The sequence below is a fragment of the Bufo bufo genome, chromosome 1 (assembly GCF_905171765.1).
Source record: "Bufo bufo chromosome 1, aBufBuf1.1, whole genome shotgun sequence".
Lineage (NCBI taxonomy): Eukaryota > Metazoa > Chordata > Amphibia > Anura > Bufonidae > Bufo > Bufo bufo.
The window spans coordinates 607,228,846-607,250,342 of record NC_053389.1 but is presented as its reverse complement, the minus strand read 5'-3'; the positions used below and the strand labels follow the sequence as shown (position 1 = coordinate 607,250,342).

At 44.2% G+C, this 21,497-nt stretch overlaps 1 protein-coding gene across 5 annotated transcripts in view; it reads left to right on the top strand.

The window, feature by feature from the left end:
• KTI12 (KTI12 chromatin associated homolog) overlaps window positions 1-21,497 on the top strand; it is a 99,339-nt gene that overhangs the window by 64,720 nt on the left and 13,122 nt on the right. For all 5 annotated transcript variants that reach the window (XM_040413619.1, XM_040413617.1, XM_040413621.1 and 2 more), the window contains exons 7-8: window positions 3,977-4,136; window positions 16,825-16,887. In XM_040413619.1, coding sequence (XP_040269553.1) covers window positions 3,977-4,136; window positions 16,825-16,887 — 223 coding nt within the window. The remainder of the gene's footprint in view (window positions 1-3,976; window positions 4,137-16,824; window positions 16,888-21,497) is intronic.

The window sequence follows — 21,497 nt, the reverse complement described above, 5'->3', positions numbered from 1 at the left end:
TGTTTAGGGATTAGTTTGAGGCATCCAGCATATCAAGTCATTTTTAATTTAAAGCAGCTTTAAAAACAATTATATAAATTTTCCTTCTTGTTAATATTTAATACAATTATGGTAACTACGTTATTACTCAGAGAATAAAGAGGTTTATATTGTTCCTCTGCTTGTTTTTTTTTATTTTTTTTAATTTATAATTTTTTTTTTTTTGTTTGCATATAGATTTCAAGTTGGCACGAAGACCATTATTTTTAATATTTTACTTTGTGCCCCAAAATAAATTTCTTAATCCCTAAACAGACGTTACGTGAAAAGAGCCAAAGCAGTGTTCACAAGGGATTGATTAGTATTTCTGACTCTTCTAGATAGACATGGAATGTAATTAACTTCACCCTATGGGACTGTTCTTCCAATAAATGCAAAGTCCCAAATAATGGCAGGAAAACTCTTTAAATGTATTATATCCTAGAATTGTACAAGAATTGATATTTTTTTTGTGCTCTTTAAGGCTTTGTATCAGACAGCAGCTCAATTTAATTCAAAGCATTTTTATTTTGCAAGCATGTGCTTGGTATACTCATGCATACGTATAGTCTTCTATAATAGTTGATCCCTTCACAGTTTCATTTTGAACCTGGCATTACGAAATGCAGTATGCAGGTATAGAGAAGAAGAAGCTGAGCAGATTGATATATGGATTTATGGGAAACTATTGTACACGGGAGAGGTGTTCAGTGATAGCCAGTTCGCATTGTTCGCCCGCGAACACATGAGGGCTGCCATCTTTTCTCACAAGTCCGGCGAGGCACAGGTAAGCCCTCACCTGTGCCTGTGCGCGAGCCAGTCTGAAAACAAGTGCGGTCAGCGGGCCTTCATCGGGCTGTTCTCAGAACTGCCTGCTCCTGCGGACCACACTTGTTTTCAGACCGGCTCGCGCACAGGTAAGGGCTAACTTGTGCCTCGCTGGACTTGTGAGAAAAGATGGCAGCCCGCATGTGTTCGCGGGCGAACAATGCGAACTGCCCATCACTGGAGGTGTTATCAGAGATTGATAGTATTCACTGTGTAAGGCTACTTTCACACTTGCATTGTTAATTCCGGTAATGAGATCCGCTAAATACATTGAACGTCAATGGGTGACGGATCAATTTTTTTAGGCTCCTAAAAAAAATTCATACCTCACCTTCGACTAAGGCTACTTTCACACTCGCGTTTTGGCTTTCCGTTTGTGAGATCCGTCATGGGCTCTCACAAGCAGTCCAAAACGGATCAGTTTTGCCCTTAATGCATTCTGAATGGAAAAGGATCCGCTCAAAATGCATCAGTTTGCCTCCGATCAGTCTCCATTCCGCTCTGGAAGCGGACACCAAAACGCTGCCTACAGCGTTTTGCTGTCCGCTTGACGAAACTGAGCCAAACGGATCCTGGCACACAGTGTAAGTCACTGGGGACGGATCCGTTTTCTCTGGCACAATAGAAAACGGATCCCTCTCCCATTGACTTACAATGGAGTTCATGACTGATCCGTCTTGGCTATGTTATAGATAATACAAACGTATCTGTTCATGACGGATGCATGCGGTTGTATTATTGTAACGGATCCGTTTTTGCAGATCCATAACAGATCCACCCAAAACGCGAGTGTGAAAGTAGCCTTACATTGTTTTCAGTGACGGATAGTTTTTTCCCCCCAGTTTTTATGACCAGACACAAAACTGCAGCTTGCAGTGGTTTTGTGTCCGGCACAAAACAGAATGCTGACATAACGAAGACAACGTGATGCCTCCTGAACAGATCTTTCCATTCAGAATGCAACAACAATGCAAGTGTGAAAGTAGCCTAAGTGTGTATACAGAGAGAGCTGTCAGTCACTGATAACATCTCCCCTGTGTACAACTGAACTCGGAGCAGAGATTTTAATGTACAGGGTGGGCCATTTATATGGATACACCTTAATAAAATGGGAATGGTTGGTGATATTAACTTCCTGTTTGTGGCACATTAGTATATGTGAGGGAGGAAACTTTTCAAGATGGGTGGTGACCATGGTGGCCATTTTGAAGTCGGCCATTTTGAATCTAACTTTAGTTTTTTCAATAGGAAGAGGGTCATGTGACACATCAAACTTATTGGGAATTTCTCACGAAAAACAATGGTGTGCTTTGTTTTAACGTAACTTTATTCTTTCATGAGTTATTTACAAGTTTCTCTTTGTTTACAGCCATTGACATGTCGCCGAGGTTAACACGTGAGGAGCGGATAGAAATTGTGTTGATGTCTGGTGAACGCAGTAACCGGGTCATTGCAGCAGATTTCAATGCAAGACACCCTACGAGACCACCCATCTCCCATGCTACAGTTAGAAAACTGCTTGCTAAGTTTCGTGAAACTGGTTCAGTGTTGGATTTGCCAAAATGTGGACGCATGAAATCTGTCTCTAATGAAGAAACATCAGTGGCTGTCCTAGCTTCATTCAGCAAGAGCCCACAGCGTAGCACTCGCCACATGTCACTGGAGAGTGGCATTAGTCGAACATCCCTTCGGCGGATATTAGCTACTCACAAATGGCACCCTTACAAACTCCAGCTACTGCAGCATCTCAACGAGGATGACCCAGATCGGCGCACTGAATTTGCAGAATGGGCAAAACAAAAATTGGAACAGGACCCTCAGTTTACACAGAAGATTTTGTTCAGTGATGAGGCAAACTTTTATGTGAATGGTGAAGTTAACAAACAAAACCACCGCTATTGGTCTGACACTAACCCACATTGGATAGATCCCTCCAAGACTTTTGGAACAAAAAAATTGATGGTATGGTGTGGTATATGGGGTACAAAGATAGTGGGGCCATTCTTCATCAATGGAAACCTCAAGGCCACTGGATATGCGAAATTGCTACATGATGATGTGTTTCCCTCTTTATGCACTGAAGCTGGCACGTTCCCTGAGTTTTTCCAGCAAGATGGTGCACCACCACATTATGGGTGTCCGGTCCGAGCATTCCTAGATGAACAGTTTCCTGGAAAGTGGATTGGTCGTCGTGGGCCAGTTGAATGGCCCCCAAGGTCTCCCGATCTGACCCCCTTAGACTTTTATCTTTGGGGTCATCTGAAGGCAATTGTCTATGCTGTGAAGATACGAGATGTGCAGCACCTGAAACTACGGATACTGGAAGCCTGTGCTAGCATTTCTCCTGCGGTGTTGCTATCAGTGTGTGAAGATTGGGAGAAGAGGGTTGCATTGACAATCCAACACAATGGGCAGCACATTGAACACATTTTATAAGTGGTCATAAACGTGTAAATAACTCATGAAAGAATAAAGTTACGTTAAAACCAAGCACACCATTGTTTTTCTTGTGAAATTCCCAATAAGTTTGATGTGTCACATGACCCTCCTCCTATTGAAAAAACAAAAGTTGGATTCAAAATGGCCGACTTCAAAATGGCCGCCATGGTCACCACCCATCTTGAAAAGTTCCCCCCCTCACATATACTAATGTGCCACAAACAGGAAGTTAATATCACCAACCATTCCCATTTTATTAAGGTGTATCCATATAAATGGCCCACCCTGTATAAACTGTATATCAATCTGCTTATGTTTTCCTGCTCTATATCTTGCTGCAGGTTGTTCTGCATTTCATGGTGACAGGTTCTCTTTAAAGCCTCAGCAGGATAATGTGTTTATGTGAATTTTTCTGCTTATTTGGGTTTGGAAACTTGTAATTTGGGGCCCAGTATTGTTAGTCACGTCATTGAAGGCTCTGAATAATGTCTGTCACACAAACATGGCTTCACTTTTTAAACTGTGGGGGTCATTTATCAAAGCAATCAGAAAGCAACCAATCAGATTCCACATTTCATTTTTCAGAGGTCTTTTGGAAAATGAAAGGTGAAATCTAATTGTTTGCTGTGGGCAACTAAACCAGTTTTCCATTACTCCAATTTTGATATGTTCTCCCTTATGTCTTTTATAGATTTGATGCTTTGGTGCAGAGGTTTGAGGCTCCAGATTCTCGAAATCGTTGGGACAGCCCTCTTTTTACTGTACATAAGGATGATGTGCTACCACTGGAACAGATCAGTAATGCAATTTTCCACAGAAAAGCACCTCCACCCAACCAGTCTACACAAACGGTTTGTAATTCACAATTGCTTATTTTATTTTTATTTTTTATCATTCCTCTACTCAACAATACTCAATCTGTTGCATGAGTAATAAAAATGTGTTGCACCTGCTGAAATATTTTGTACACCGTTGCACTATTTTTTGTTAATTTGCTCCGTAAATGCTAAATTTGTAACTTTCTAAATAGTCTTAAACATTTCCTACCATTTTGATCCTTTAGAGTAGGGGTATTTGAGTACTTTTTGTAAAGATGAAGGACCGAGCCATCCCCTCAACAGTGATGCCACCTTAAGTGGCCCTCCACACATAATATGAGGTCCTCTTAAAGGGGTATTCCCATCAACAGTTTTCATACTTACCTGCGGCGAGCGCGACGTTCACTTCCTGGATTCGGCTGGGCGGGCTCAGTCAGCTTGATTGACCTCTTCTCCCGGCCAGGCTGCTCGCTGTCTTCAACGCGCACAACGCCGCGCATGCGCCATGGTGACTTATTCCTGGCCTGTATTGTACAGAGCCGGCGTGCGCGTTTGCAGCTCTGTACTATACGGGCCAGGAAGAAGTCATCATGGCGCATGCGTGGCGGCGTGCGAGTTCAGGACACTGCGTGGCCTGGCCGCGAGAAAATCTTCTGCGCAAGCGCGGCCACGGGATTCGAGAGGTGGCCGTAACCAGGGAAGATGAAAGACAACAATCGTGTAAGAGGGGACTTATTTTCTCAAAAAGGGTGGGAATTGGGTAATAAATGTATTTACAAAAACAGATTAAGGCCTCTTTCACACTACCGTTTTTTTTTTTCGTTTTGCGGTCGGTTTTTTGCGTTCCGTATACGGAACCATTCATTTCAATGGTTCCGCAAAAAAAAGGAATGTGTTCCGTATGCATTCCGTTTCCGTATTTCCGTTTTTCCGTTCCGTTGAAAGATAGAACATGTCCTATATTTGGCCGCAAATCACGTTCCGTGGCTCCATTAAAGTCAATGGGTCCGCAAAAAAAATGGAACACATACGGAAATGCATCCGTATGTCTTCCGTTTCCGTTCCGTTTTTTTCTGAACCATCTATTGAAAATGTTATGCCCAGCCCAATTTTCTCTATGTAATTACTGTATACCGTATATGCCATACGGAAAAACGGAACAGAAAAACGAAACGGAAACACAACGGAAACAAAAAACCGGAAAAACGGATCCCTGAAAAACGGAATGCAAAACACTGTAATGGACATACTGTAGTGTGAAAGAGGCCTAACAGTGATCATTGTGATGGGAATACCCCTTTAACCACCTCCGGACCGCCTAACGCAGGATCGCGTTCCGGAGGTGGCAGCCCTGCGCAGTCACGCATATATGCGTCATCTCGCGATGGCCGAGATTTCCTGTGAACGCGCGCACACAGGCGCGCGCGCTCACAGGAACGGAAGGTAAGAGAGTTGATCTCCAGCCTGCCAGCGGCGATCGTTCGCTGGCAGGCTGGAGATGTGTTTTTTTTAACCCCTAACAGGTATATTAGACGCTGTTTTGATAACAGCGTCTAATATACCTGCTACCTGGTCCTCTGGTGGTCCCCTTTGTTTGGATCGACCACCAGAGGACACAGGTAGCTCAGTAAAGTAGCACCAAGCACCACTACACTACACTACACCCCCCCCCCCCCCCCCGTCACTTATTAACCCCTTATTAGCCCCTGATCACCCCTGATCACCCCATATAGACTCCCTGATCACCCCCCTGTCATTGATTACCCCCCTGTCATTGATCAACCCCCTGTAAAGCTCCATTCAGACGTCCGCATGATTTTTACGGATCCACTGATAGATGGATCGCATCCGCAAAACGCATCCGGACGTCTGAATAAAGTCTTACAGGGGCGTGATCAATGACTGTGGTGATCACCCCATATAGACTCCCTGATCACCCCCCTGTAATTGATTACCCCCCTGTCATTGATTACCCCCCTGTAAAGCTCCATTCAGATGTCCGCATGATTTTTACGGATGCACTGATAGATGGATCCGATCCGCAAAACGCATCCGGACGTCTGAATGAAGCCTTACAGGGGCATGATCAATGACTGTGGTGATCACCCCATATAGACTCCCTGATCACCCGCCTGTAAAGCTCCATTCAGATGTCCGCATGATTTTTACGGATGCACTGATAGATGGATCCGATCCGCAAAACGCATCCGGACGTCTGAATGAAGCCTTACAGGGGCATGATCAATGACTGTGGTAATCACCCCCCTGTCATTGATTACCCCCCTGTAAAGCTCCATTCAGATGTCCGCATGATTTTTGCGGATGCACTGATAGATGGATCGGATCCGCAAAACGCATCCGGACGTCTGAATGAAGCCTTACAGGGGCATGATCAATGACTGTGGTGATCACCCCATATAGACTCCCTGATCACCCCCCTGTAAAGCTCCATTCAGATGTCCGCATGATTTTTACGGATGCACTGATAGATGGATCCGATCCGCAAAACGCATCCGGACGTCTGAATGAAGCCTTACAGGGGCATGATCAATGACTGTGGTGATCACCCCCCTGTAAAGCTCCATTCAGATGTCCGCATGATTTTTACGGATGCACTGATAGATGGATCCGATCCGCAAAACGCATCCGGACGTCTGAATGAAGCCTTACAGGGGCATGATCAATGACTGTGGTGATCACCCCCCTGTCATTGATTACCCCCCCCTGTAAAGCTCCATTCAGATGTCCGCATGATTTTTACGGATGCACTGATAGATGGATCCGATCCGCAAAACGCATCCGGACGTCTGAATGAAGCCTTACAGGGGCGTGATCAATGACTGTGGTGATCACCCCCCTGTAAAGCTCCATTCAGATGTCCGCATGATTTTTACGGATGCACTGATAGATGGATCCGATCCGCAAAACGCATCCGGACGTCTGAATGAAGCCTTACAGGGGCATGATCAATGACTGTGGTGATCACCCCCTTGTCATTGATTACCCCCCTGTAAAGCTCCATTCAGATGTCCGCATGATTTTTACGGATGCACTGATAGATGGATCCGATCCGCAAAACGCATCCGGACGTCTGAATGAAGCCTTACAGGGGCGTGATCAATGACTGTGGTGATCACCCCATATAGACTCCCTGATCACCCCCCTGTCATTGATCACCCCCCCTGTCATTGATCACCCCCCCTGTCATTGATCACCCCCCCTGTCATTGATCACCCCCCCTGTCATTGATCACCCCCCCTGTCATTGATCACCCCCCCTGTCATTGATCACCCCCCCTGTCATTAATCACCCCCCCTGTCATTGATCACCCCCCCTGTCATTGATCACCCCCCTGTCATTGATCACCCCTCTGTAAGGCTCCATTCAGACATTTTTTTGGCCCAAGTTAGCGGAATTTATTTTTTTTTTTCTTACAAAGTCTCATATTCCACTAACTTGTGTCAAAAAATAAAATCTCACATGAACTCACCATACCCCTCACGGAATCCAAATGCGTAAAATTGTTTAGACATTTATATTCCAGACTTCTTCTCACGCTTTAGGGCCCCTAGAATGCCAGGGCAGTATAAATACCCCACATGTGACCCCATTTCGGAAAGAAGACACCCCCAGGTATTCCATGAGGGGCATATTGAGTCCATGAAAGATTGAAATTTTTGTCCCAAGTTAGCGGAACGGGAGACTTTGTGAGAAAAAAATTAAAAATATCAATTTCCGCTAACTTGTGCCAAAAAAAAAAAATTTCTATGAACTCACCATGCCCCTCATTGAATACCTTGGGGTGTCTTATTTCCAAAATGGGGTCACATGTGGGGTATTTATACTGCCCTGGCATTCTAGGGGCCCCAAAGCGTGAGAAGAAGTCTGGTATCCAAATGTCTAAAAATGCCCTCCTAAAAGGAATTTGGGCACCTTTGCGCATCTAGGCTGCAAAAAAGTGTCACACATCTGGTATCGCCGTACTCAGGAGAAGTTGGGGAATGTGTTTTGGGGTGTCATTTTACATATACCCATGCTGGGTGAGAGAAATATCTTGGTCAAATGCCAACTTTGTATAAAAAAATGGGAAAAGTTGTCTTTTGCCAAGATATTTCTCTCACCCAGCAAGGGTATATGTAAAATGACACCCCAAAACACATTCCCCAACTTCTCCTGAATACGGCGATACCACATGTGTGACACTTTTTTGCAGCCTAGGTGGGCAAAGGGGCCCATATTCCAAAGAGCACCTTTAGGATTTCACAGGTCATTTACCTACTTACCACACATTAGGGCCCCTGGAAAATGCCAGGGCAGTATAACTACCCCACAAGTGACCCCATTTTGGAAAGAAGACACCCCAAGGTATTCCGTGAGGGGCATGGCGAGTTCCTAGAATTTTTAATTTTTTGTCACAAGTTAGTGGAAAATGCTGATTTTTTTTTTTGATTTTTTTTTCATACAAAGTCTCATATTCCACTAACTTGTGACAAAAAATAAAAACTTCCATGAACTCACTATGCCCATCAGCGAATACCTTGGGGTCTCTTCTTTCCAAAATGGGGTCACTTGTGGGGTAGTTATACTGCCCTGGCATTCTAGGGGCCCAAATGTGTGGTAAGGAGTTTGAAATCAAATTCTGTAAAAAATGACCTGTGAAATCCGAAAGGTGCTCTTTGGAATATGGGCCCCTTTGCCCACCTAGGCTGCAAAAAAGTGTCACACATCTGGTATCGCCGTACTCAGGAGAAGTTGGGGAATGTGTTTTGGGGTGTCATTTTACATATACCCATGCTGGGTGAGAGAAATATCTTGGCAAAAGACAACTTTTCCCATTTTTTTTATACAAAGTTGGCATTTGACCAAGATATTTATCTCACCCAGCATGGGTATATGTAAAATGACACCCCAAAACACATTCCCCACCTTCTCCTGAGTACGGCAATACCAGATGTGTGACACTTTTTTGCAGCCTAGGTGGGCAAAGGGGCCCATATTCCAAAGAGCACCTTTCGGATTTCACAGGTCATTTTTTACAGAATTTGATTTCAAACTCCTTACCACACATTTGGGCCCCTAGAATGCCAGGGCAGTATAACTACCCCACAAGTGACCCCATTTTGGAAAGAAGAGACCCCAAGGTATTCGCTGATGGGCATAGTGAGTTCATGGAAGTTTTTATTTTTTGTCACAAGTTAGTGGAATATGAGACTTTGTATGAAAAAAAAAAAAAAAATAAAAATCATCATTTTCCACTAACTTGTGACAAAAAATAAAAAATTCTAGGAACTTGCCATGCCCCTCACGGAATACCTTGGGGTGTCTTCTTTCCAAAATGGGGTCACTTGTGGGGTAGTTATACTGCCCTGGCATTCTAGGGGCCCAAATGTGTGGTAAGGAGTTTGAAATCAAATTCTGTAAAAAATGACCTGTGAAATCCGAAAGGTGCTCTTTGGAATATGGGCCCCTTTGCCCACCTAGGCTGCAAAAAAGTGTCACACATCTGGTATCTCCGTACTCAGGAGAAGGTGGGGAATGTGTTTTGGGGTGTCATTTTACATATACCCATGCTGGGCGAGATAAATATCTTGGTCAAATGCCAACTTTGTATAAAAAAATGGGAAAAGTTGTCTTTTGCCAAGATATTTCTCTCACCCAGCATGGGTATATGTAAAATGACACCCCAAAACACATTCCCCACCTTCTCCTGAGTACGGAGATACCAGATGTGTGACACTTTTTTGCAGCCTAGGTGGGCAAAGGGGCCCATATTCCAAAGAGCACCTTTCGGATTTCACAGGTCATTTTTTACAGAATTTGATTTCAAACTCCTTACCACACATTTGGGCCCCTAGAATGCCAGGGCAGTATAACTACCCAACAAGTGACCCCATTTTGGAAAGAAGAGACCCCAAGGTATTTCGTGATGGGCATAGTGAGTTCATAGAAGTTTTTATTTTTTGTCACAAGTTAGTGGAATATGAGACTTTGTAAGAAAAAAAAAAATAATAAAAATCATCATTTTCCGCTAACTTGTGACAAAAAATAAAAAGTTCTATGAACTCACTATGCCCATCAGCGAATACCTTAGGGTGTGTACTTTCCGAAATGGGGTCATTTGTGGGGTGTTTGTACTGTCTGGCCATTGTAGAACCTCAGGAAACATGACAGGCGCTCAGAAAGTCAGAGCTGCTTCAAAAAGCGGAAATTCACATTTTTGTACCATAGTTTGTAAACGCTATAACTTATACCCAAACCATTTTTTTTTTACCCAAACATTTTTTTTTTATCAAAGACATGTAGAACTATAAATTTAGAGCAAAATTTCTATATGGATCTCGTTTTTTTTGCAAAATTTTACAACTGAAAGTGAAAAATGTCATTTTTTTGCAAAAAAATCGTTAAATTTCGATTAATAACGAAAAAAGTAAAAATGTCAGCAGCAATGAAATACCACCAAATGAAAGCTCTATTAGTGAGAAGAAAAGGAGGTAAAATTCATTTGGGTGGTAAGTTGCATGACCGAGCAATAAACGGTGAAAGTAGTGTAGGTCAGAAGTGTAAAAAGTGGCCTGGTCTTTCAGGGTGTTTAAGCACTGGGGGCTGAAGTGGTTAAAGGGAACCTGTCACCGGGATTTTGTGTATAGAGCTGAGGACATGGGCTGCTAGATGGCCGCTAGCACATCCGCAATACCCAGTCCCCATAGCTCTGTGTGCTTTTATTGTGTAAAAAAAAACGATTTGATACATATGCAAATTAACCTGAGAAGAGTCCTGTATGTGAGATGAGTCAGGGACAGGACTCCTCTCAGGTTCATTTGCATATGTATCAAATGTTTTTTTTTACACAATAAAAGCACACAGAGCTATGGGGACTGGGTATTGCGGATGTGCTAGCGGCCATCTAGCAACCCATGTCCTCAGCTCTATACACAAAATCCCGGTGACAGGTTCCCTTTAAGTGTCTCCTTAACCCCTTAGTGACCACTAATACGCCTTTTTACTGACGTAAACATAGGGGGTTTTAGCTAAACAGCTGGCTTTAATCAATCATTACATGTACCCAAAATGGTGCCTTAAAAACTAGAAAAAATAAGACCTCATAAAAGTACATTGATGTAAAAACAGCTGCTTCAAGGCTGAGATAATCTACTGTCTCTGCTCTACCCCACCCTCCTTTCAGAATAACAGAGTTAGGGCTCATGCACACAAACGTATTTTCTTTCCATATCTGTTCAGTTTTTTTTGCCGACCGTATGCAACCATTCATTTCAATGGATCAGCAAAAAAAAAAAAACGGAAGTTATATTCCGTTTCCGTATGTCCATTCCACAAAAGAGATAGAACATGCCCTATTAGTGTCTGCTTTACGGACAAGGATAGGCCTGTTCTATTAGGGGCCTGTCCCGTTCGAAAAATAAAAAATATACACGGACGTCATCCGGATTTTTTGCGTATTTTTATTTTTTTTCGATCCACAAATTACATACGGTCGTGTGCATTAGCCCTTAGAAATAGCAATAAGGGATGGGAAGGACATGAGTTTGTACACAGTAAAGTAGGCCATACACATTAGATAATTGTCCGACCGACCTGTCAATTTCATATAGACCGGACAAACATTTTATGTAATGCTTCCTGACTCTCCCACTACAGCAGATTTGGAGAGTTGGATTTCAGCTGCCTGATCCTTTTTTTCTTGAGTGGGTAAGCTTTTGCCAGAGATGACTGGGGATAAGGTTAAAGCCATTGCCATTCACAACACATTCAGGCTCAGTCGTGCAAGCATGTGTATGAGGTGATTGGATGAGATAGCTGTTAGGCTCGCATTTCTTTTGTATGTTGCCTGACTATGCCAAACTGTATGAAAGAGGGAGGAAAGCACCCAAAGTCTGTAGGGGGCAGAATATCACACATGTAGCATCAGAGTACCGAGTAGAGAAGCCGTATTAGAATTCGGGAGGTGGTATCTCATATGCACAGGTAGCATCAACGTAAAAAGAGGAGGAGACCCCATGGAATAGTTTGTAGGGTTAGAGAGTGGGGAAAAGAGATCACATGTAGGTATTATCAGTGTTTGTGTTGTCGCAGGGGAGAAAAGTTTTTATGTAGGGTCTGTATTAGAAGAGGAAAGCAGCTCAGGAATGAAGCTGTGCAGATACAGTCAGGTCCATAAATATTGGGACATCGACACAATTGTAAAATTTTTGGCTCTATACACCACCACAATGGATTTGAAATAAAACGAACAAGATGTGCTTTACCTGCAGACTGACTGTCAGCTTTAATTTGAGGGTATTTACATCCAAATCGGGTGAACGGTGTAGGAATTACAACAGTTTGCATATGTGCCTCCCACTTGTTAAGGGACCAAAAGTAATGGGACAATTGGCTTCTCAGCTGTTCCATGGTCAGGTGTGTGTTATTCCCTCATTATCTCAATTACAATGAGCAGATAAAAGGTCCAGAGTTCATTTCAAGTGTGCTATTTGCATTTGGAATCTGTTGCTGTCAACTCTCAAGATGAGATCCAAAGAGCTGTCACTATCAGTGAAGCAAGCCATCATTAGGCTGAGAAAACACAACAAACCCATCAGAGAGATAGCAAAAACATTAGGCGTGGCCAAAACAACTGTTTGGAACATTCTTAAAAAGAAGGAACGCATCGGTGAGCTCAGCAACACCAAAAGACCCAGAAGACCATGGAAAAAAACTGTGGTGAATGACCGAAGAATTCTTTCCCTGGTGAAGAAAACACCCTTCACAACAGTTGGCCAGATCAAGAACACTCCGGGAGGTAGGTGTATGTGTGTCAGTCAACAATCAAGAAAATACTTCACCAGAGTGAATACAAAGGGTTCACCACAAGATGTAAACCATTGGTGAGCCTCAAAAACAGGAAGGCCAGTTTAGAGTTTGCCAAACGACATCTAAAAAAGCCTTCACAGTTCTGGAACAACATCCTATGGACAGATGAGACCAAGATCAACTCGTACCAGAGTGATGGGAAGAGAAGAGTATGGAGAAGGAAAGGAACTGCTCATGATCCTAAGCATACCACCTCATCAGTGAAGCATGGTGGTGGTAGTGTCATGGCGTGGGCATGTATGGCTGCCAATAGAACTGGTTCTCTTGTATTTATTGATGATGTGACTGCTGACAAAAGCAGCAGGATTAATTCTGAAGTGTTTCGGGCAATATTATCTGCTCATACTCCGCCAAATGCTTCAGAACTCATTGGACGGCGCTTCACAGTGCAGATGGACAATGACCCAAAGCATACTGCAAAAGCAACCAAGAGTTTTTTAAGGGAAAGAAGTGGAATGTTATGCAATGGCCAAGTCAATCACCTGACCTAAATCCGATTGAGCATGCAATTCACTTGCTGAAGACAAAACTGAAGGGAACATGTCCCAAGAACAAGCAGGAACTGAAGACATTTGCAGTAGAGGCCTGGCAGAGCATCACCAGGGATGAAACCCAGCATTTGGTGATGTCTATGTGTTCCAGACTTCAGGCTGTAATTGACTGCAAAGGATTTGCAACCAAGTATTAAAAAGGGAAAGTTTGATTTATGATTAGTATTATGTCCCATTACTTTTGGTTCCTTAACAATTGGGAGGCACATATGCAAACTGTTGTAATTCCTACACCGTTCACCTGATTTGGATGTAAATTCCCTCAAATTAAAGCTGACAGTCTGCTGTTAAAGCACATCTTGTTCGTTTCATTTCAAATCCATTGTCGTGGTGTATAGAGCTAAAAATGTTAGAATCGTGTTGATGTCCCAATATTTATGGACCTATCAGACAGATATGTAAATGATTACATGTGTGGTTTGATTAGACACTGGATCTTCACACGAGTGCTTGCCCACCGCTTTAGAAAAAAAATGCTGTCCGAGGATACTTTTGGGTAGTGTACCTTTTGAGAGACTTGCTCTTACAATGCACAGTTGACAGATTTTGAGAGGGGTGCATCATTGGACTGAGAGAGGCAGGATGGTTTTCAACCAATTTCCCTCCATCTATGCCGTTCCGACATAGCTTTTAGGTGTTGGAAGCAGTGGTAACATGAGGGCACGCACAAGTGGAGAACAGGCTTCAGTCAGCCCAGACAGACTATTAGTAGAGAGGATCTGCCGATAAGCACAAGGAGCTCCCACAGTTTAGTTGTCCACCATCCAGACACAGGTGGCACTTTCATTACACACCCCTAGCTCTACCTGGACCGTTTTCCAAGTGCTTAGCAGGAGGAAATTTGTTGTCATGGTGCCCATTACATGTCCTGCCATTGACAGCCAGCCATAGTTGCCTTTGCACTGGTGTTGTGAAGGAGATACCTGGGCTGCTACAGTCTGGAACCGTATAGTCTTTAGCGATGAATCCAGGTTCTGTTTGGGATCGGACGATGAATGGGTTAGAGTATGGAGGCTTTCTGGTGAGAGCTTAAATCTTGCCTTTGCTGTGGAGCGACACACTGCCCCATCTGCTGATGTGATGAACTGGGGAGCCATCGCATCTGACAGTCTGTCACCACTAGTAGTAATATGAGGGACACCAACAGCTCATTAATATGTGCAAGACCTCCTGCAGCCTCATGTGTTGTGTTGTCTCTCATGGCTTCCATTTGGCATTTTTCAGCAGGATTATGCTCGCTCACACACAGCAAGGGTTTCCCTGGAATGTCTCCTCCAAATTGCAGCACCAGATTTATAACCAACCGAGCATTTAGGCCTCTTTCAGACGGGCGTTGTGGGAAAATGTGCGGGTGCGTTACGGGAACACCCGTGATTTTTCAGCGCGAGTGCCAAACATTGTAATGCGTTTTGCACTCGCGTGAGAAAAATCCTGCATGTTTGGTACCCAAACCCAAACTTCTTCACAGAAGTTCGGGCTTGGGATCGGTGTTCTGTAGATTGTATTATTTTCCCTTATAGCATGGTTATAAGGGAAAATAATAGCATTCTGAATACAGAATGCATAGTAAAATAGCGCTGGAGGGGTTAAAAATAATAATAATAATAATTTAACTCCCCTTAATCCACTTGCGCAGCCCGGCATCTCCTTCTGTCTCCTTTGCTGAACAGGACCTGTGGTGACGTCACTCCGGTCATCACATAATCCATCACCATGGTAAAAGATCATGTGATGGATCATGTGATGACCGGAGTGACATCACCACAGGTCCTGTTCAGCAAAGGAGTCAGAAGGAGATGCCGGGCTGCGCGAGCAAGTGGATTAAGGTGAGTTACATATTTTATTTATTTTTTAACCCCTCCAGCGCTATTTTACTATGCATTCTGTATTCAGAATGCTATTATTTTCCCTTATAACCATGTTATAAGGGAAAATAATGATGATCTGGTCTCCATCCCGATCGCCTTCTAGCAACCGTGCGTGAAAATCGCACCGCATCCGCACTTGCTTGCGGATGCTTGCGATTTTCACGCAATCCCATTCACTTCTTTGGGGCCTGTGTTGCGTGAAAAACGCAGAATATAGAGCATGCTGCGATTTTCACGCAATGCACAAGTGATGCGTGAAAATCACCGCTCATGTGAACAGCCCCATAGAAATTAATGGGTCGGTATTCAGTGCGGGTGCAATGCGTTCAACTCGCGCATCGCATCCGCGCGGAATACCTGCCCGTGTGAAAGGGGCCTTATGGGACCAGCTTGGAAAGAAAACTTCAGCAACCTACGAGTGTGCAGGATATACAGGACCAGCTGCAACATCTGTGAGTTAATGTGCCACAGGACACCATACATAACCTTTATGCCTCCATGCCCAACCATTTCATCTTGTATCTAGACTGTAGGCGGCCCAACAGGGGATTACAGCCTTCTTTCAGTTGTACAATTTTCCCCAATAAACTTATCATTTTGCTCTAATATTGTAATCGCTTACATATATCATCATTACGGTCAGATAAATTGTCCGAAACGAGAACCAATCAATGCTATAACAAGTCAATCAGCGTTTAAAGGGGTTTTCCAGGTTTCTCATATTGATCTATCCTCAATGTAGGTAATCAATTTCTTATCTGAGCCCGACACCACTTGATCAGCTCTTATTTGCAGTCTTTAGCGCTGGAACTAGCACTGTGCATGGAACAGTAAACAGCTTATCTATGGGGATGCGGGGTGTCGGACCCTCACCGATCATAGGTTATTAATATATCCTGAGGATTGGTCATCAGTATCGGGAACATTTAAGGGTCTGTTACACTGGGTGATTATTGGAGACAAAGGTTTGTATGAAAGATTGTTCACATCTTGCACTTGTTTATACGGCCGTGCAATGTGTAGTGCTGCCGAGAAACGTTCATTTTTATAAAAGATGCGATCAGTGATGAATGAATAAATCATAATTTGTCGTTTGATGTGTTTATCAGGAATGAATATTCACATGAACAATCGTTCAGGCTATAATCACCCCGTGTAAAAGGCCCTTAAATTTACGTGCACAGGAAGAGATAAAACATGTGGCATTGTCTGTTAAGCTGGAGGAGACGCACAGGCCTGCTTCATGATTTCCCAATGTATCACGCATTGTTTTCAGGATATGAATTATCTGGATATGTTTCCTGTTAGGGTGTATAATTAATTACCGTAATGCCATTTGTAAAGAAAATACCTTTTAAATCATCTGTTGACTTTTTCCAGCTTTATTGTTTGCACATGATTTGTTATTGTGATCATTTTTTTTTTTCCAAACAGCAACCTTTGTCCTCTACAAATTTTCTGCATGAGTTAGACAAGGTGACACAGGACGTTGTGACGGTGAGTGTAATCTACTACTGAAGGTGACTGTACCTGACTCTTTCTTCTCTGGTGTCTAAAACATAACTCCATAAAAATAAAAATAAATAAAAATATGTTTAGATCCTAAAGTGAATATCAAATAAACCTCTCCACTTGGTCTGTGTAGACAGGGGATCTAGCCCTATTCTGTCCTTACCTAAAGCGGAATAGCCGCCATGAGAACAGCGATCCCACTGTCTTCAGATCTGTCCCTAAAAGCTCTAACCAAACTAGGGGGCTAATTGATGGGGGCCACTATCCTAAGACTGAGTGGAAACCCAGTATACCCCAGTCATATAGACAGCAACACACTAGGCACAATCAGCCGATAAAAATCACATCGGATTGCATATTCACAGAAAAACCTGACACGTTTTCCCTAGTAAATCTTCAAATCCTGGGTTCATCAGGGGCTATTGGACATCCTTATGTAAGATCAAACACTTCCATATATCTCACAGGTGCAGTGATGATGTACCAGAAAAATATGCCCTAGGGATAACCAAATATAAATAACCACCAGATCCTATAGACACTAGTGATAACCACCAAACAGACCAGGACATCCATTTTATGCATAAGTCCATTAATCACATTTGAGCCCATCGATACATATCTAGTGTCTAGATACAATACTATGCTACTATTATATATAGGGATGTCCCGATACCATTTTTTTAAGACTGAGTACGAGTACCGATACTTTTATTTAAGTACTCACCGATACCAATTACTGATACTAATTTTAACAATAAAATACACACACATGTATTTTCTGACCACTGACCAACCAAAAGGCCCAAAAAAAGAACTATAACATTCCAAGGAGACGTTACACTGAATGGGCGCCACAAAGATGTTATACTGTATGGGGGCAGCCACAAGGAGACGTTATACTGTATGGGGGCAGCCACAAGGAGACGTTATACTGTATGGGGGCAGCCACAAGGAGACGTTATACTGTATGGGGGGCAGCCACAAGGAGACGTTATACTGTATGGGGGGCAGCCACAAGGAGACGTTGTACTGTATGGGGGGCAGCCACAAGGAGACGTTATACTGTATGGGGGCAGCCACAAAGACGTTATACTGTATGGGGGGCAGCCACAAGGAGACGTTATACTGTATGGGGGGCAGCCACAAGGAGACGTTGTACTGTATGGGGGGCAGCCACAAGGAGACGTTATACTGTATGGGGGGCAGCCACAAGGAGACGTTATACTGTATGGGGGGCAGCCACAAGGAAGCGTTATACTGTATGGGGGGCAGCCACAAGGAGACTTTATACTGTATGGGGGGCAGCCACAAGGAGACGTTATACTGTTTGGGGGGCAGCCACAAGGAGACGTTATACTGTATGGGGGCAGCCACAAAGACGTTATACTGTATGGGGGGCAGCCACAAGGAGACGTTATACTGTATGGGGGGCAGCCACAAGGAGACGTTGTACTGTATGGGGGGCAGCCACAAGGAGACGTTATACTGTATGGGGGGCAGCCACAAGGAGACGTTATACTGTATGGGGGGCAGCCACAAGGAAGCGTTATACTGTATGGGGGGCAGCCACAAGGAGACTTTATACTGTATGGGGGGCAGCCACAAGGAGACGTTATACTGTTTGGGGGGCAGCCACAAGGAGACGTTATACTGTATGGGGGCAGCCACAAAGACGTTATACTGTATGGGGGGCAGCCACAAGGAGACGTTATACTGTATGGGGGGCAGCCACAAGGAGACGTTGTACTGTATGGGGGGCAGCCACAAGGAGACGTTATACTGTATGGGGGCAGCCACAAGGAGACGTTACACTGTATGGGGCAGCCAAAAGGAGATGTTATACTGTATGGGGGCAGCTACAAGGAGATTTTATACTGTATGGGGGCAGCTACAAGGAGATTTTATACTGTATGGGGGCAGCTACAAGGAGATTTTATACTGTATGGGGGCAGCTACAAGGAGACGTTATACTGTATGGGGGCAGCCACAAGGAGACGTTATACTGTTTGGGGGGCAGCCACAAGGAGACGTTATACTGTATGGGGCGGCCACAAGGAGACGTTATACTGTATGGGGCGGCCACAAGGAGACGTTATACTGTATGGGGGCAGCCACAAGGAGACGTTATACTGTATGGGGGGCAGCCACAAGGAGATGTTATACTGTATGGGGGGCAGCCACAAGGAGACGTTATACTGTATGGGGGGCAGCCACAAGGAGACGTTATACTGTATGGGGGCCACAAGGAGTTGGCTCTCAAGTGAACCGAAGGTCAGGAGGGACTCGCTCCTGGCAAACACAGCTCTGCTGCAGTGAATGCAGTGGAGCAGACTGATGTAATTACAATGTATAGTTATTGCAGGGACTCAGAGAATCGTCTGACAGTTTATTAGTTAAAAGAATCCAATGAGTCAGAGACTGTGTCACCGAGTCCCTGCCAGACTTCCTGCTCTGCTACATGCATCCTGTACACACACAGCTCTGGTACATGCTATGCTAATAATGCCCCCCCCCCCCCCCCCCCTCTTCCCCCCGGACGGACTTACAGGGAGCCGCAGAGCAGGAAGCCTGGCAGGGACTCGGTGACACTGTCTCTGACTCATTGGATTCTTTTAACGAAAACTCTCAGACGATTCTCTGAGTCCCTGCGACTCCCCCTGTGCTGTGAGTCAGTGCTGGTTGCCTCTGATTGGTTGGAGGGCGGGGAGGGGCGGGGCTAGCTTTCACTGTAGGCTCCTATTACACTGCCTGCTGCTGCCTCTGAAGCTGTATCAGCTGTGCGAGATGCAGGGGCCGCGGACGGACACAGACACATTTAGAAGCGGCGCACAGGTATCGGCAGTGGTATCGGGGACATTTGCACGAGTACATGTACTCGTGCAAATGTCCGGTATCGGTACCGATACCGATACTGGTATCGGTATCGGGACATCCCTAATTATATACTATTATTACTATTAAGATACTAGTAGGGTTGAGCGAACCCGAACTTTAGGATTTTTGGACCCCGGACCCGAACCTGAACCCGAACATTTCAGTAAAAGTTTGAGTTCGGTGTTCGGCGAGTTAATGGCACTTTTTGAAAGGCTGCAGAGCAGCCAATCAACAAGCGTTTAACTCGTGTGCCCTTAGAAGCCATCACAGCTATGCCTACTAATGGCATGGCTGTGATTGGCCAGTGCAGCATGTGACCCAGCCTCTATATAAGCTGGAGTCACGTAGCTTTGCACGTCACTCTGCTCTGATTAGTGTAGGGATAGGATGCTGCTGCTGTGAGGGAGAGAATAGGAAAGAATCTGTTACCAGAAGTGCTTGTTAACTCAGCGATCTACAGCGATTTTGTTTTGTTTGTGCAGTGCACCATTTTTTTACTCTGCCCTGAGCCCAGTGACACAGAAAAATAACTTTTATTCGTCTGTTAGGTGGGCGTCGGCGGCCATTTTGTGCAAGTTCAGTGCACCAGCACAGCATATGTGCATTTGTGACAGTCAAATACAAGGCTTAAATACTGCAGTTATATTCAGGGTTTAAAAAAACACAAATTTTTTGCAAGACCCTACATCTGGGGCCTTTGCTGCATTTCTGACAGGAAATACAAGCGTTAGATACTGCTATTATATTCTGGTTTTAAGAAAGAAACACCCATTTTGGGCAAGATAATACGTTTGCGGCCTTTGTTGCGTTTGTGACAGTCAAATATAAACTGTAAATACTGCAGTTATATTCTGGGTTTAAAAAAACACAATTTTTTTGCAAGACTCTACATCTGGGGCCTTTGCTGCATTTGTCACAGTGAAATACAAGCTTTAAATACTGCAATTATATACTGGGTTTAAAAAAAACACCCATTTTGTGCAAGACACTACATTTGGGGCCTTTGCTGCATTTGTCACAGTCGAATACAACCAGTCAATACTGCAGTTACATTGTTGGTTGACAAATTAACATTTTTTGTGACCGTGAAGTAATTGCATAAAATTCGCCTGTCACACTGTTGTGTGACCTCAAGAAATGTTTCCTCTTTATGACACCGGAACTGCCTTACTGTCAGTGAACTTAATTGTTGACTATTGGCAGTTACAGTGTTGCCTGACATAAACCATCTGTTAGTTTGGTGGGTGAACGCAAAGAATGAGGAGAGCATCAAATAAGGGACATGGCCCCGGTCGTGGTGCTGCTGGTGTAGCTCCTGTTGCAGGGAGATGACGTGGTTGATCTGTGCCAGCTACATGAAAAAGTGAAACACCTTCCTCAAGTGCGAGTAGCTGACAGAACCTTCAGTGTTATTTGGTAGGGCCGAAGCGGCTCTACGAATGGTGAGGCTAGAACAAGTACAGGCGATAGTAGATTGGGTGGCTGACAGTGCCTCCAGTTCCTTCACATTGTCTCCCACCCAGTCCCCTGCTGAAAGATCAGAGTTGGCACCTGCAGCCGATGTCCATCAGTCTTTCACCTCACTCCCTTGCAAATCAGCCAAGCCGTTTGAGCCCCAAGTCATGCAGCAGTCTCTTCTGCTTTTTGATGACTCTGCTAGCAGGGTTTCCCAGGGCCATCCACATAGCCCTGCCCCAGAAGTGGAAGAGATTGAGTGC